The sequence below is a fragment of the Gopherus evgoodei genome, chromosome 3 (assembly GCF_007399415.2).
Source record: "Gopherus evgoodei ecotype Sinaloan lineage chromosome 3, rGopEvg1_v1.p, whole genome shotgun sequence".
NCBI classification, from domain to species: Eukaryota; Metazoa; Chordata; order Testudines; family Testudinidae; genus Gopherus; species Gopherus evgoodei.
Window position 1 is genome coordinate 6,510,307 of NC_044324.1, and position 16,962 is coordinate 6,527,268.

At 64.3% G+C, this 16,962-nt stretch overlaps 1 protein-coding gene across 1 annotated transcript in view; it reads right to left on the bottom strand.

Moving 5' to 3' along the window:
* Positions 1 to 16,489, bottom strand: part of KCNH3 (potassium voltage-gated channel subfamily H member 3) — a 28,520-nt gene extending 12,031 nt beyond the window's left edge. The window contains 9 exon segments of the mRNA XM_030554742.1: positions 251 to 532; positions 1,351 to 1,558; positions 1,746 to 1,903; positions 4,838 to 4,893; positions 4,895 to 5,088; positions 5,511 to 5,641; positions 6,952 to 7,083; positions 7,518 to 7,751; positions 16,217 to 16,489. Of these exon segments, the coding sequence (XP_030410602.1) occupies positions 251 to 532; positions 1,351 to 1,558; positions 1,746 to 1,903; positions 4,838 to 4,893; positions 4,895 to 5,088; positions 5,511 to 5,641; positions 6,952 to 7,083; positions 7,518 to 7,751; positions 16,217 to 16,295 (1,474 nt within the window). The 5' untranslated portion in view covers positions 16,296 to 16,489.
* Positions 16,490 to 16,962: the final 473 nt, after the last annotated feature.

A 16,962-nucleotide genomic window follows, 5' to 3' on the forward strand; every position in this document is an offset into this window, starting at 1 on the left:
CCCCCCTTAGTGCCCCCTGCCCGGTGCCCTGCCCCCGGCCCTGTGTCCTGCAGCCCCCCTTAGTGCCCCCTGCCCAGTGCCCTGCCCCCCAGCCCTGTGTCCTACAGCCCCCCCCTTAGTGCCCCTGCCCGGTGCCCTGCTCCCCAGCCCTGTGTTCTGCAGCCCCCCCTTAGTGCCCCTGCCCAGTGCCCTGCCCCACAGCCCTGTGTCCTGCAGCCCCCCACTCCCTTAGTGCCCTGCCCCCCCTCACCCCCAATGAGCATGGTGCAGATGGAGAAGATTTTCTCAGTGTTGGTGTTGGCCGAGACGTTGCCGAAGCCGACGCTGGTCAGGCTGCTGAGGGCGAAGTAGAGGGAGGTGAGGTAGGAGCTGCGCAGAGACGGGCCCCCCAGCAGCTCCCAGCTGCTCCCGTTGAGGCTGCAGTTGGCCCCGGGGGGCCCCCCCAGGCCCGTCCCATTGGCCGGGGATCTGCAGCTCTTCTTCGCCAGGTAGTAGGGGCTCTCGAGACGCCGCGCCAGCTCCTGGAGCCAACCTGGGGGGGAGAGACAGGTCAAAGCCCCCCTGGGGCAGAGCATGAGCAGCCCCCCAGGCTGGGACGAGCTGGGTCAGGGGCCCAGCCCCCGGTGTGAGTGAGCCCAGGGCAGGGGCAGGCTGGCTGGCGGGGGACGGGCTTAGTAGGGGCACCTCAGCCTGTGTGCTGGGGGGGTATGTATGTGCACACACGTATGTCCGTAGCTATGCATGCTCCCCCCACGTTGTACATGGTTCACAGAGGCAGGTGCACACGATTTGTGAGTGAGTGTGTGATCACACGTGTCATGCAGAGCAGCGGGTGTGCGCCTATTGTGACTGAGCATGCGATTGCACCTGCGTGGTGCAGAGTGGCAGATGCGCATGTTGGGGTGTGCCCTTTGTACGCACACATGGTGCAGGTGTATGCCTGTTGTGACTAGGTGTGCAATCGATCACATGTGGTGCAGAGCTATGAGTGCACGCCTATTGTGATTGGCTGTGCAATCGCACACATGTGGTGCAGCACAGCAGGTGCACCTGTTGTGACTGGGCATGCAATCGCACGTGTGGTGTGGAGTGGCAGGTGTCCGCCTGTTGTGATTGGCTGTGCAATCGCACACACGTGGTGCAGCACGGCGGGTGCACCAGTTGTGACTAGGTGTGCAATTGATCACATGTGATGCAGAGCAGTGGGTGTCTGCCTGTTGTGATTGGCTGTGCAATCACACACATGTGGTGCAGCACGGTGGGTGCAACTGTTGTAACTGGGCGTGCAATCGCATGTGTGTGGTGCAGTGCAGCGGGGGTGCCCCGTGCACATGCGTGTGCCCCACATACCGATCTCCGGCAGCTCCGAGCGGCTGCTCTCGATCTCCAGCTGGCCGATGAAGAACCAGACGCAGGCGACCCAGTGGGCCAGCAGGGCGAAGACGATCATGAGCAGCGTCAGCACCACGGCGCTGTACTGCGAGTACCGGTCCAGGTTCGGCAGCAGCCGCAGCAGCCGCAGCAGCCGCACCGTCTTCAGCAGGTGAGCCCCGAAATACTGCGGGCAGAGAGCACAGGGGTGGGGAAGGGCACTTCAGGGGCTCCCCCACCAGGAGGGCTGAGCCTGGCAGAGGCCGGTATGGGGCTGGAGCTGCTGAGGCCCAAGGGGGAGGCTGGCTGGGGGCTGGAGTGGGGCTGGCTCAGTCCCAGGGCCCTCCCCTCCACTCCAGCTGGGGCCGACTCACCACGTTGACCTTGAAGGCGTAGAGCAGGTCGAAGGGCAGGGCAGCGAGCAGGTCCAGCAGGAACCAGCTGGTGAGGTAGTGCAGGAAGATGGAGTGCGGGTCGAACACCACCTGGCCCGACTTGCTGACGAAGGTGGTGCGGAAATTGAGCACGATGTCTGCGGGGAGCACAGCGCCCGCGGGGTTAACATGGGGGGGAGTCACCAGTGAACTGAGCTCAACAGCCTCAGCGCAGCCCCTGGGGGGAGGAGGGGTCCTGCCCTGCGAGCAGTGCCAAGCAAAGAGCCAAGGCTGGGACGGCAGAGGGCTGCAGGTCGGGAGTGAGGGGCACTGGCAGAGCCGGCGGTGGGGTAGCCGGGCAAGGGACTGCGGATTGGGAATGAGGGGCACCAGCAGAGCTGGCAGTGGGGTAGCTGGACAGTGGGCTGTGGGTTGGGAGTGAGGGGATGTGAGGAAGTGGGACTGTTCTTAATGTTTCCTCTGAATACTGTGTGGCTGCCTCAGTTTCCCCAATGCAGTTCTTAAGTCTCTAGGTGGTGGGATTGTGACATTATTGACATAATCTTGGACCATATAGAAGATGGTTGCAACCAAGGTCCTGTAGTGGAACTGAATCTTGTATAAAGGGGGTCAAAAGACCAGGTTCTGGGTTGCTGGTTATAATTATGGTGTCTGTATGTCTGTATCATTTTGTAGTAGAAATTATGAATATTGGCTCTATACTGTCTGTATTTCAAACTTGTGCTGTGCTTCCGGGAGACACCCCAGATAGTGTTTGCTCTGCCTGGCTGCCTGATGGCCCATTAAGGACCATCAGTTACAACTGACCCATTGAGAGGAGGCAGACACGCCTTGTAACTCAGCAAAGTGCCGGGACTGACCCATGTGACCCCAGACTCCATTTTGCGGTAATTTTCCACAGGAAGAACAAAGAGGTTCTTACACCTGGAAAAGCCGATATAAGGCTGATGCCTCATCTCCATCTGGTCTTCAATCCTGCTTCCTACCTCTGGAGGGACTTTGCTACAAACTGAAGCTCTGAACAAAGGACTGTTGACCCATCCCGGCGGGGGATGTTCCAGAGATGTGATTTGAACCTGCAGTTTATTCCATCACTGCTACAAGCCTGACCCAAGACCTTTGCTATTACTGGATGTCATTGATTCCATTTAACCAATTTTAACTCTCACCTCTGTTTTGTTCTTTTTATGAATAAACCTTTAGATTTTAGATTCTAGAGGGTTGGCAACAGCGTGATTTGTGGGTAAGATCTGATGTGTATATTGACCTGGGTCTGGGGCTTGGTCCTTTGGGATCGAGAGAACCATTTTCCTTTACTGGGGTGTTGGTTTTCGTAACCATTCATCCCCAGGACGGGTGGCACCGGTGGTGATACTGGGAGACTGGAGTGTCTGAGGAAATTGCTTGTGTGACCTGTGGTTAGCCAGGGGGGTGAGACCAAAGTCCTCTGTCAGGCTGGTTTGGTGCCTTAGAGGTGGAGAAACCCCAGTCCTGTTTTAAGCAATTTGTCCTGAACTGGCACCTCAGTTAGGTCCTGCCAGAACCGCATCGTTACAGGGATAAAGGCCAGTGCCCATAAACGAGGGACACTCTGTCTCCTGGCAACAAATGGCCGGGGCCCTTCCGCACTGCCAGGGGATGGGTAAAGGTGAACAAAGATCAGGTGACCTCCTGGCCCGGGAAAGAGGCAAAGGCCAGAGAGGAGGGGCTGGAGGGGGTTTCAGTTTGGGGCTGGCTGGGGACGAGGAGTGAAGTGCAGACGTGGGGGTCTGGCTCACTGCCCCCAGAATGGATCCGACTGAGGGGTCCCGTTCTCTGTACCTACAAGCTCTGTTTTAGACCCTGTTCCTGTCATCGAATAAACCTCTGTGTTACTGGCTGGCTGAGAGTCATGTCTGACTGCGCAGTGGGGGTGCAGGACCCTGTGGCCCCCCCAGGACCCCGCTGGGGGGACTCACTGTGGGAAGCGCACGGAGGGGCAGAGGATGCTGAATGCTCCAAGGAGAGACCCAGGAGGTGAAGCTGTGTGAGCTTCTTGCCCTGAACAAGTCTGCTCCAAGGGAGAGGAGGCTCCCCAAAGTCCTGACTGGCTTGGTGGGGAGCAGTTCCAGAGTATCGCCCGGGGACTCCGTGACACAGGGGCACCAGCAGATCCGGCAGCAGGGTAGCTGGGCAGGGGGCTGTGGGTCAGGAGTGAGGGGCACTGGCAGAGCTGGCAGTGGGGTAGCCGGGCAGGGGCCTGCGGGTTGGGAGTGAGGGGCACCAGCAGAGCTGGCAGTGGGGTAGCCAGGCAGGAGTGAGGGGTGCTGGCAGCACGGTAGCTGGGCAGGGGGCTGCGGGTCGGGAGTGAGGGGCACCAGCAGAGCTGGCAGTGGGGTAGCCAGGCAGGAGTGAGGGGTGCTGGCAGCACGGTAGCTGGGCAGAGGGCTGCGGGTCGGGAGTGAGGGGCACCGGCAGCGCGGTAGCTGGGCAGGGGGCTGCGGGTTGGCAGTGAGGGGCACCGGCAACGCGGTAGCTGGGCAGGGGGCTGCAGGTCGGGAGTGAGGGGCACCGGCAGCGCGGTAGCTGGGCAGGAAGCTGCGGGTCGGGAGTGAGGGGCACCGGCAGCGCGGTAGCTGGGCAGGGGGCTGCGGGTCGGGAGTGAGGGGCACCGGCAGCGCGGTAGCTGGGCAGGGGGCTGCGGGTCGGGAGTGAGGGGCACCGGCAGCGCGGTAGCTGGGCAGGGGGCTGCGGGTCGGGCGTGAGGGGCACCGGCAGCGCGGTAGCTGGGCAGGAGGCTGCGGGTCGGGAGTGAGGGGCACCGGCAGCGCGGTAGCTGGGCAGGGGGCTGCGGGTCGGGAGTGAGGGGCACCGGCAGCGCGGTAGCTGGGCAGGGGGCTGCGGGTCGGGAGTGAGGGGCACCAGCAGCGCGGTAGCTGGGCAGGGGGCTGCGGGTCGGGAGTGAGGGGCACCGGCAGCGCGGTAGCTGGGCAGGGGGCTGCGGGTCGGGAGTGAGGGGCACCGGCAGTGCGGTAGCTGGGCAGGGGGCTGCGGGTCAGCAGTGAGGGGCACAGACAGAGTCGGCTCCTTACCCAGGATGAAGAGGATCTCCACGCACAGGTCGCAGACGCTGGGGGGGGCCGCGGCCGGCCGTGAGCCCCTCGTCGGAGCCGGCGCTGACACAGACGCTGTAGGGCACCGTCACGGCCACATAGAGCGTGGCCAGCAGGATGAGCCCGTCCCAGCCGGCCTTGAAGGCGCCGTAATGCAGCAGGATGAAGGGCGACTTCCGGATCGCGGCCACCTTGTACTCGGGGAGCGAGGGTTTGTCCCCGAACACGCCCTGGGCGAGGGGCCAGGGTCAGTGCCGGGGTCAGCCCCTCCCCCAGGGAACCCCCCAGCCTGCCCCAGGCCCCGTCTGACCTAGGCAGCCCCCCACCCTCCTCCAGATGCCATCCGATCCAGGCAGCCCCCCACCCCCCTCAGAGAACCCCCCCAGCCTCCCCTGGGACCTGTCTGATCCAGGCAGCCCGCCCAGGGAACCCCTCCCAGCCTGCCCCCTGAACCCCTCCAACCCAGGCAGCCGCTCACCCTGCCCCAGGTCTCGTCTGACCCAGACAGCCCCCCGCCTTCCCCCAGGGAACCCCACCAGCCTGCCACCCGGACCCCTCTGACCCAGGCAGCTCCCTCCCTCGGGGGCCCCCACCGCCAGCCCCAACTCAGTGTCTTGTCCCCAACCCCCCCCCGCAACCCCCCCCCCCGCACCTTGCTGAGCTTGTGGTTGCTCCTGCCCTGTTTCTGCAGGTGCCCGGAGAGGTGGTAGAGCACAGCCCGGCTCCGGCGCCGGCTGGCATGGATCCCTCTGGCGCCGGCCCGGCCGATCCGGCGCTTCCCACCTGCCCGGGGGGGCAATGGGACGGGGCGTCAGCATCCACGGTCCCTCTAAGCTGCATGGTCGCCCCTCCCCCCAGTCCAGGGGCTGCTGTGGGGAGAACCCGACCCCCTGCCATGAGCCCCCCCACATCCCAAACCCTCATCCCCGGCCCCACCCTAGAGCCCGTCCCCCTGCCCTGAGCCCCCTCCCACACCCCAAAACCCTCATCCCCAGCCCCACCCCAGAGCCCGTCCCCCTGCCCTGAGCCCCCTCCCACACCCCAAACCCCTCATCCCCAGCCCCACCCCAGAGCCCGTCCCCCTGCCCTGAGCCCCCTCCCACACCCCAAACCCTCATCCCCGTCCCCACCCCAGAGCCCGTCCCCCCGCCCCGAGCCCCCTCCCACACCCCAAACCCTCATCCCCGTCCCCACCCCAGAGCCCGTCCCCCTGCCCCGAGCCCCCTCCCACACCGCAAGCCCCTCATCCCCGACCCCACCCTAGAGCCCGTCCCCCTGCCCTGAGCCCCCTCCCACACCCCAAACCCCTCATCCCTAGCCCCACCCCAGAGCCCGTCCCCCTGCCCCGAGCCCCCTCCCACACCCCAAACGCTCATCCCTGTCCCCATCCCAGAGCCCGTCCCCCCGCCCTGAGCCCCCCCCACACCCCAAACCCCTCATCCCCGGCCCCACCCTAGAGCCCATCCCCTGCCCTGAGCCCCCCCCCACACCCCAAACCCCTCATCTCCGGCCCCACCCCAGAGCTCATCCCCCCGCCCGGAGCCCCCTCCCACACCGCAAACCCTCATCCCCGTCCCCATCCCAGAGCCCGTCCCCCCGCCCTGAGCCCCCCCACACCCCAAACCCCTCAGCCCTATCCCAGAGCTCGTCCCCCCCGCCCTGAGCCCCCTCCCACACCCCAAACTCCTCATCCTCAGCCCCACCCCAGAGCCCATCCCCCCGCCCCCTCCCACACTCCAAACCCCTCGGCCCCACCCCCGCCACTTGAATTTTGTGATGTGTCACGTCACCTCTATATTGGTGCATGTAATGAAATCCATTCCACACGCATGTCGTGTGCATCTGTGTAACATGCAACCCCTGCATCCAACCTGGGCCCTTCTCCACTCACGGACTGGGCCCCTGCAGCTCGAGCGAGAGGAGTCGCTCCAGCAGACGGCAGCAGTAGCAGGCTGTTACCCAGCCTCTGAAGGGCCCACGATTTGCTTGGCCAGCGAGCGGGAGTGTCTGGGGCTCTCTCTAAGGCCCAGTTGCCATGGAGACTGCCTGCAGACACCCCCCCCGCAATGCCCCCAGACCCCCCCCCCACGCACCTTCCTTCCAGCTCTCGGCACCCGGCCGGCTCTTGCTGTCGGTAATGTCTTTGTGGGAGACCAGGAAAAGCGCCACCTCGCCCTTCTCGTTCTTAATGGGCACCACGTCCAGGAGGCACCAGAAGGGAGTACCTGGGGGACAGCGGGGAGCTGCTAACGGCCTGGAGCACTGTGCTCACACCCCCTACCCCCCAGGGTGCCGAGGGGATTAGCCCCCCTCACCCCCCTCCCACCAGAAGTGAAGGGGAAACTGAGGCACAGAGCAAGTGAGAGACTTGCCTCTGAGCATGTGCAGCAGGGCAGAGCTGGGGAGAGAACCCAGGAGTCCTGGCTCCCAGCCCCATCCCCCCTGCTCTAAGTAATAAACTCCCCTCCTCTCCCCGCCCAGAGCTGGGGAGAGAACCCAGGAGTCTGGGCTCCCAGCCCCATCCCCCCTGCTCTAAGTAATAAACTCCCCTCCTCTCCCCGCCCAGAGCTGGGGAGAGAACCCAGGAGTCCTGGCTCCCAGTTGCAGCCCCTGGTGGGCACCGAGTCCCCGCCCTGCCCTGTCCTGCTCGCTCACTCACCGCTCTTCCTGTAGAGGATCAGCTCAGCCTTGAACTCCTGGCGCTCGTCCAGCGCCTTGCGGATCTGCTGGCGGACGAGCTGGCGGGTGTCGGGCCCGTAGAGGAAGGTGCAGGCGCAGCAGCGCTGCATGACCTCGGCCCGCGAGAAGCCCGTCAAGTCGCAGAAGCCGTCGGAGCAGTAAACCACTGGGAAGCTGCTGCGCACCTGCGCATTGCCCAGCACAAAGTTACTGTCTGCAAGACACAAGGGGCCAGTGTGGGGACGGGCCCCCGGCCCTGGGGCAGGGCGTGGGGAAGGGCACCGGGGCAGGGCGTGGGGACGGGCACCCGGCCCCGGGCAGAGAGGACAGCACCAGGGCAGGGCGTGGGGATGGGCACCGGGGCAGGGCGTGGGGACGGGCACTCGGCCCCGGGCAGAGAGGACAGCACCAGGCCAGGGCGTGGGGACAGGCACCTGGCCCCGAGCAGAGTGGACAGCACCAGGGCAGGGCGTGGGGATGGGCACCGGGGCAGGGCGTGGGGACGGGCACTCGACCCCAGGCAGAGAGGCTAGTACTGGGACAGGGCGTGGGGACAGGCACCGGGACAGGGCGTAGTGGAAGGCGTCGGGGCAGGGCGTGGGGACGGGCACCCAGCCCCAGGCAGAGTGGACAGCACCAGGGCAGGGCGTGGGGACGGGCACCGGGACAGGGCGTGGGGACGGGCACTCGACCCCAGGCAGAGAGGCTAGTACTGGGACAGGGCGTGGGGACAGGCACCGGGACAGGGCGTAGTGGAAGGCGTCGGGGCAGGGCGTGGGGACGGGCACCCAGCCCCAGGCAGAGTGGACAGCACCAGGGCAGGGCGTGGGGACAGGGCGTAGTGGAAGGCATCGGGGCAGGGCGTGGGGAGCGCCAGGCCGGTGGGTCTTGCTGTGGTTGGTGGGGGGTGCAGGCGGGACTGGAAGGTTGGGATGTGGGGAGGGGCAGCCCAGGGGCCCAGCCCCCATCTTCCAGGGGCCCGGGGGTGTCTGCACCCACAGGCCCCACTCGGGCTATTTTCACCCCACGGCTCCTGGCGCGGTTACTCATCTCTGCGCCATTTGGACAGAACCTGCCTCGTTCGCACCAGCTGAGAGCCGGAGCCCACTTCCAGCCCGGCCTCATTTGCATATATTTGCATTTGAACAGCAGCAAGGGGGGGACACAAGCAGAGGTGGGGGAAGTGGAGAGAACGGCTGTTCCCAGCCTGACCCCCCCCAGGGAGTTTTCAAACCAGGAGGCCCCCCCGCCCTGCCCGCCATCCTGCGACCTTGCTCCACGTGGGAGCCAGGCCGGGGGGAGCCTGGGGGTGGCCCTGTCCTGCTGTGGAATGTAACACGGGTTCCCAAAAGTAAAAGGGATTGCGGGGAAGGGGGCATCGCCCCCCCATCTGATCAGACCAGCCCTGCCCAGCGCTCCGTTCCTGGGCTGCGGCTGTAAATCAGCCCAGGTAACGGCCCCCCTGGGGGCGGCTCCACCGGCTAATTGGGCTCAGCTGCAGGAGCGGCTCCCTCGAGAGGCAGCGTCGCTGCACCCCAGCCTGGCTCAGCTGCAAAGTGCCCCCCGGGGGGGTCCCACATTGGCCCGGTGCTGAAACAACAACACAACTCAGAGCCCTTGGCCTGGCCGCCTGCCCCAGCCAGCGACACCAGCTGGGCCTGGGCCGTGCTCAGACCCCAGTGCCAGGCTGGGCCTGATCCGCACTCAGACCCCGGCTGGGCCTCGGCCGCGCTCAGACCCCAGTGCCAGGCTGGGCCTGATCCGCACTCAGACCCCGGCTGGGCCTCGGCCGCGCTCAGACCCCAGTGCCAGGCGGGCCTGGTCCGCACTCAGACCCCGGGGGGGCTTCGGCCACGCTCAGACCTGGGAGCAGACAGATGATGTGATCCCCTTGGGGCCAAACACCCACAGGGAGCCGGGCCAGCCCGGCTGGCTGCATCTCCTCCCCCAGCTCCAAGCCAGCAGCCAGCCACAGAGGGAATAACCCAGCCCAAGGCTCCGGTGTTCAGAGCCCGGGGCCTGGACCAACACCCTGCTGGGTTACACGCTGCTCAACAGCTGCTGCATCCCACCCCAGAGGCAGCTGCATTTCAGCGCGAGCAATCCCAGGCAGCGTTGCCATGTGCCACTAAACTGCTGCTGCGTCAGTGCCAAGTGCCCCCTTTGCACCCAGGCTGGGGGCTGAGAAGGGCGCAGGGAAAAGCATCACGCCAAGCGGGTCCCCTCCCGCCGCATCGCGCCAGGGCCGCCTGTGCGAACCCCGTCAGCTCTGGAGCCACAAGTTCAGTCTCTGCTGTTTACAGTCAGGCCCCTGGGCCTCCCCGAGGAACCTGGCTCTGGGGATCAGACCCCAGCCCGAGGGCCCCCCCGCATTCCCACCAAGGCTCGTCTTGGGACTTGGCACCCTGCACCCCCTGGCAATTCCAGCTCCTGGCTACACCCCTGCTCACCCAGGCTGACAGCGCTGCGTGTGCCACAGGCGCCCAGGCCCTGCTCTGTAATTTGCCTGCTGATGTTACTTACTGCAAGCTGGAGAGGGGGAAGGGGGCTCGGGAATTTATAGCAATCAACTCCTGGAGCAAGAATCCTCCGTTCCCCAGCCAGTCGGGCAGTGAACGGAGCACAGGGAAACTGAGGCAGAGAGAAGCTGGGAACTGTCCAAAGTCACCCAGTGGGTCAGTGCTAGAGCTGGGAAGGGACCCCACATCTCCAGCTCCAAGGGCTCTGAACGCCCCCCTCCCTGCCCGAGCAGAGCTTCGAAATCCGCAGACTGGGGCAGGCGTCTGGGCATCACCCCTCCCCCCAGGCCCATTTCCCACCTGTCTCCCCTACATCCCACCCCCAACAGAGGCCAGGCCTCCCACAGGCCCCCAGCCAGGCTCAGATTAACCCGCTCGGGCTCCCGGGAGAGGCCCTGGCCCGTGGCACGTGACAGCTGGCATGTGCAGGGGGCGCAGGGCTGGGGGACAGTCACGTAGCTGCTCCCGCCCCCCAGCTCCTGCTTCCCCAGTGCCCGGCCCCAGCACAGGTGGCAGAGCCATTGTTCTGTTCTCAGCGAAGGCTATTTATACCCAGGGACACCACGTGCTGCTGTCTATAACCGTATCCTTCCGCCTACTCAGGGAAAGTAGTGAGTCTGTAGAACAAACTTGGGGCGAGCGCTCGCTGGTCCCCCTCAGCCAGGCGTCCTGCAGCGGAGAGCGGGTGCTGGGGGGGGGTGTACGACCCATCTGCCCCAGCCTGGGGAAATAGCTCTGCCTGGGCACCTGGAACCACCTGACCTCGGGCTAGGGGCTGGCACCTCCGTGAAACACAGTTCATCTGCGAGTTGGCACCCCTAGCGCTGGGGGCGGGTGGGGTCAGCCCCCTCCTGAGCCCCCCTCCTGCAGTACAGGCCCCCTAGGGCCACACTGCCAGAGGAGAGCGCCCCCTGCTGAACCCTTGCCTGCTCCCTGCAGCACAGGGCCCCCTGCTGACCCCCTGCCCAGCTCCCTGCAGCACAGCGCCCCCTGCTGACCCCCCGCCCTGCAGCACAGACCCCCTAGCGCCGCACTGCCAGAGGAGAGCGCCCCCTGCTGAACCCTCGCCTGCTCCCTGCAGCACAGCGCCCCCTGCTGACCCCCTGCCCAGCTCCCTGCAGCACAGCGCCCCCTGCTGACCCCCTGCCCAGCTCCCTGCAGCACAGCGCCCCCTGCTGACCCCCCGCCCTGCAGCACAGACCCCCTAGCGCCGCACTGCCAGAGGAGAGCGCCCCCTGCTGAACCCTCGCCTGCTCCCTGCAGCACAGCGCACCCTGCTGCCCCCTGCCCTGCAGCACAGCGCCCCCTAGTGCCCAGCCCGGAGAACCGGGGAGAGCGCCCCCTACTGACCACCCACCCTGCAGCACAGCGCCCCCTACTGCTGCAGTGATGGAGTGACAAGCTCCCCCAGTGAGTCCCACCCTGCTCCCTGGGTGCCTTGGGGGTTTGCTTAGACGTCTCCCAGCCACAGAGCGACTGGGCTGAGCCTGGCGTCGCTTTGAGGCCTGACGCGCTCGTGGCACAAGGGGCAGCCAGTGCAGCCACAGGCCGGAAGCCTCTGCAGGATTCACCCCGGAGAAGGAGGGGTGGCAAAGCAGGAGAAGGCAGCCTCAGGCCAGGCCAGCTGTGGGGCTGGGGCCCAGGGGGATCCTCACTCCCCATCCATGCACCTCCTGCTGCAGCTGCGGCGCTGCTCGCGGGAGAGCGGGCAGCTGTGGGCAGTGGGCGGAGCAGGAGGACGGGGGAGCCGGCCACCTGCTGTGCAGCCAGATGGGAGGCACGTATGCCAGGCCGGTATTTGGGGCTGCTGCCCAGCTCAGGGCCATAAGCAGAGATGGTGTCGGAGATTTCTGCAGCTGAACATTCAGGACTGTGCCCCAGTGAGATGAGCTAGGCTGGCAGCTAACCCACAGGCCTCGGGAGCCCAGCGCCACCTTGGGCCTGTCTCAGCCCCTTCTTTTGCCTCAGTTTCCCCAGGGATAAGTCTATTGACCTAGCCTAGAGGGGGAGCTCCTGGCACCGCACCCCTGACCTCTCACTGCTGCCTACACGCCATGGGCGTCTGCTCGCTGGGGGTGGCAGGGGCCCCCGCTCTGGAGGACACTCACTCCCACGCTGCCCTCTTTGGTTTCAGGGAGATTGTTCGACGGGTTATGGTAGCACCTCGAAGCCCCACTGGGCACAGAGGAAGAGACCTAGAGAGGGGAAACTGAGGTACAGAGAGATGATGCATCTGTGGCAGAGCTGGGAACCAAACCCAGCGGCCGATTCAAATCTGAACCATGAGCCCAGCCCTCCCGACAGTGGGTGTTTGCTGGCCCCAGGAACTCCAAGCCCCACAGAGAAGCTAAGAACATAAGAACGGCCAGACTGGGTCAGACCAAGGGTCCATCCAGCCCAGTGTCCTGGCTGCTGACAGTGGCCAATGCCAGGGGCCCCAGAGGGAATGAAGAGAATAGGGAATCACCAAGTGATCCATCCCCTGTCGCCCATTCCCAGCTCTGGCAAAGAGAGGCCAGGGACCTCGTCCCTAGAAGCTCTGTTCCTAGTGGAGATTTGGGGAGTGCCTGACCCCAGCCAAGGCCTCCCGCAACACGGGTTGGCCCTGTGGGGCTGGAAGGACCTTGGGGACCTGGCCGAGGTGCTGAACTCATTTGCTGCTCTGCAGAGCAATTGGGGTGGGATCTTTGGGGCTGGGTTTGAATCCAGGGGGCCCTGGCCAAGCTCTGGCGGGTGAGGTGCCAATGCCCAGCAGAGATTGGCACAATCAAGGATCCATTGCAGGACTCTAACAGAAGGGGAAGGGCTGACTGCCGGGAGGACAGCTTGAAATTGCCCCCGAAGGACCCAGTCGCTGCTGTAAAACAGGCCTAAAACGTTCCCCCCAACCCGACCAGCCACCCACCCCAACCTGCAGCAAGGACACCGAAGAAATGAACATCGCATGCCCATCAACACAGGATTGTCCAACTCAGAGAGCACCCCAACTGTGGGATTATACCACATTCTCAGGCACCAGACCCCTCCAGCAGTGACCCTGGCCCGTCTGTGCCCACGTCACAGAGCCCAGTAGCCGGGATGGTGTGATCTCGCTCAGCCCCCCCCCCCACTATGAGGGAGCTGGACGTGACCCCTGTATTCAGTTTGCCTGACCCCCTCCATTAAAAAACCACCTCCATGGTTTGCAGCAGGCCGGTGAAGTGGAGCAGGAAGAGAGCCCTGGGGCCAGGGAAGTACCTTTTCTTTGGCCCATGAAATTCCAGCCAGGTTTGGCAGAGACAGCAACTTTTTAAGCCTCAGCTTGTCTCGCCAGCAGGGCAAAATCCTCATTGAGCGTGAACATTCCCCAGCGCTGGGCCCGTGTCCCGACCGAAGCAGCAGCAGCACTGCACGGGAAAGGCCTGAGAAACAGACGTTTTCTGCGAGGAGGAGGGAGACCCTAGCTGGGCTCTCTCCTGCCAAGCCCCCTGCCCAGCACACAGCCCTGGTGGGCCAGGCCATGGGCAGGGCCCAGAGAAGGAGGCAACTGGTCAGTATTTGTATCCTGCTCAATCAGCAGCTCCTGCCTTTGTTGCAAGGAACAGAAACGGGGTTTTCTCGGGTGCCCTTCTGCCCCCCCAACAGCCCCAACCCTGGCAGCACTGTGGTCCCCCCAGGAGAGCCAGGGAAACAGAGACTTGCCCCAGGCCACAAAGTGAATCAGGGCAGAAGCAGATTTGCCTTCAGGACCACTTGACTCCAAAGCCGGTGCTCACTCCGCCAGGCCAGGCCAACACTCAGCACCGCTGGCTTATGCTGGACACCCAGAACCTGAGACGCCTGCGGGGGCGGGTGGGGGCACCTACCACCAATTTTGCTGTCAGTGACACGCCCGGCACCGCACAGGGACTCGGTGGCAGAGGCCAGGATAGAATCCAGCTCTCCAGGGCAGCATTTGGTTGCCTTAACCCTGAGACCCTGGCTTCACTCCCGGCAGCTCTTCTGGCTCCAGAGCCAGTGACCTTACAGACAGCCCCATGCACTGCGCAGTGGCCCCAGGAGCAGGCCGTCCAGCACACGCAGTGAGCCAGGGCTCGGGCGGGGGGCGTGCACAGGCCTCTGGCATTTCCGGAATGCTTGGCTTTGCACCGACAATGTTCGTGCAATGCAGGTTTGTGTGTTGTTTATATCTCGACAATATACACATCAATCCTGTGTGTATCTGTGTACACACACACTCTCTATACACCACACAGGCACTCCAGTACGCCTGGAGTAGGAATCCGACTGTCCACACATTTGTGTGTGGAGATACGTAACTACTTACACCTCTCCCGGTGAACACTGCACACTCGACACAGAACCCGACGGCAGAAACAGAACCTACATGCACGAGTGTCCCTAAGTGTGCATCTGCCGATCACAGGAGTGGTGCTGCATTGTGTGTGTGGACACACAGACACTCACTCCGGTAGCTAAACGGGATGGTCCATATTCACACGTGCACAACAGCAGAGCTGTCGAATTATTCTTGAGTGTGAATATCACATATTGTGCACCCCCCCAGCCACAGGCTGTGTCTGTGCACACCCAAGAGTATAGCAGCTCGCTGTGTGCGTCGCTGTGTGTCTGTGTCACTGTGTGCGTCACTGTGTCGCTCTGTGTGTGTGTCTCTGTGTGTGTCACTGTGTGTGTGTATTGCTCTGTGTGTGTCGCTCTGTGTGTCACTGCGTCACTCTGTGTGTGTGTGTCACTGTGAGTGTGCATTGCTGTGTGTGTGGCTGTGTGTGTCACTTTGTGTGTGTCACTGTGTGCACATTGCTCTGTGTGTGTGTCGCTCTGTGTGTGCATGTCACTGTGTGTGAACATTGCTCTGTGTGTGGCTGTGTGTGTGTGTTGCTCTGTGTCTCTGTGTGTCACTGTGTGTGTGTATTGCTCTGTGTGTGTCGCTCTGTGTGTGCATGTCACTGTGTGTGAACATTGCTCTGTGTGTGGCTGTGTGTGTGTGTTGCTCTGTGTATGGCTGTGTGTGTGGCTGTGTGTATGTGGCTGTGTGTGTGTGTGTTTGTGTCACTGTGTGTGTGCATGTCACTGTGTCGCTCTGTGTGTGTGTCGCTCTGTGTGTGTCACTGCGTCACTGTGTGTGTGTCACTGTGTGTGTGCATTGCTCTGTGTGTGGCTGTGTGCGTGTCACTGTGTGTGTGTGTGGCTGTGTGTGTGTATGTGTATATATATATATGAGAGAGAGATCTGCCTGGGTTGGCTGGGATAATGCTCGAATTACCGATCAGCCCTGCTGCTGTGATGTTACCACGTATTACACAAGAGGACCATGTATTTATAGATTATCGCGGGTGGGTTTTTTGTGTCTCCAGTTTAAAAACCCCTTAAAAGACACAGGATCTAAAGACATTGTCACTCCGCTCAGCCAGGGGGTGAATTAAATTGCTCCTCTGGCCCCCCAGACTTGGCTACTCCAAACACTTGGGGGACAGACCCGAGACTGCGGCTGAGCTCTAAAAAAGCCAGGAAACCAGTCGCCACTGGGCTCCCTGAGGGGCCGGGCCTCAGGCCTGACCCTGGCCAGCAGAAGTGGCCATCAGGCCAAGGTGGTTTTAGATCCCGCAGAGCAAATAAAATTGGCCTGAAAGTTCCCCTGGCGTCAGCCACTGGGACCTGGGTTCTCCCCCCACCGCCCAGCAAGGGAAACCCCCCAGCGTGAGGCCAGCTCCCAGTCTGTGCTCTGCAGGGAGCGCCGGCTGTCCACACTCTGCGCTCGCTGGGTCGATGTAAGTTATGTTACTGGGTGTGAAGAGGAGAAGCTGGAAATAACCAGATGACTCCGGTGGGTTTCACCAGACTTTGGATCTGGCCCCAAATGTCACCTACGCACACCCCCCCTTCCCAGCCCAGCCCCGACAGCGGGAGCATTTGGGAGTTTGGGGGTCAGAGGGTCCCACTGAAAACAACCCCCCAGTTGAACCCAACGAGCCCCGTGGCCCAGGGGCCAGCCGGCTCCCCCAGCACGACCCAGGGGCTGTGGGTGGAAGATCAGCCCCGGGCCAGTGCCCGGCCGGACCCCGCCCCAAGCCCGGAGCTCGGTTCCCTGCCCGAGCCCGGCGAGCGGGCCATTCGGGGCGCCGCCCGGACGCGCGGGTGATGGGCGCAGGGGCTCACTCACGTGTCCCATTGAAGCGGGTGGCGATGGTGTCCAGGAAGGTGTTCTGGGGCGCCAGCAGCCCCCGCATGGCCGCCGGCATGTCAGGACGCGGGGAAGGCTCCCTCCATCCTGCCGCGGAGCCGCCCCCCCGGGGGGGGTCGGATTAAATCTGCAGCTAACCCGACCCCCCCTCGGCCAAGCGGCGGAGCCCGAGCCCCAGGCTCCCCCAGTGCCCCGGGCAGGGCGAGCGGAGAATCCCAGGCTCGCAGCCCCGGCCCCAGCGAGCTCTTCCCGAGCCCCCGGCCAGGGCGCAGCGCAGCGCAGCCCGCCCCCGCCGAGCTTCCGAGCCCGCCCTGCGCCCGCTCCCGGCTCCTGCCCCGCGCAGGTCGGTCCCCCGCGCCGTCCTGGCTCCGGAGCCGCGTGGAAACGCTCCCGGGCGGGGCGCGCCGCCCAAGCTGCTCCGCGTGGCGCCCCCGGGAGCCGGCCGGGCAGGGGCAGAGCCGCCCCCCGCTCAGCGGTTACCTGCGCCCGGCCAAGGGCTCCCGGGCTCCCGTCCCGGCTCGGGCTAGGAGATGGAGTCAGGACTCCTGGGTTCTTCCCCTGGCTTTGCCACAGACGGGAGTGTGGGGGGGTGACCCCAGGGGACCCCCCTTTGCCCGGGGCCCCCCAGCGGCAGGATGCAGGAGGGGCCAGCCCCCCCGCGTCCAGCCGGGGAGCATCGGTCTGCCAGGGCCTTGGCCCCCACCCCCCAGCCGGGGCTTACTGCA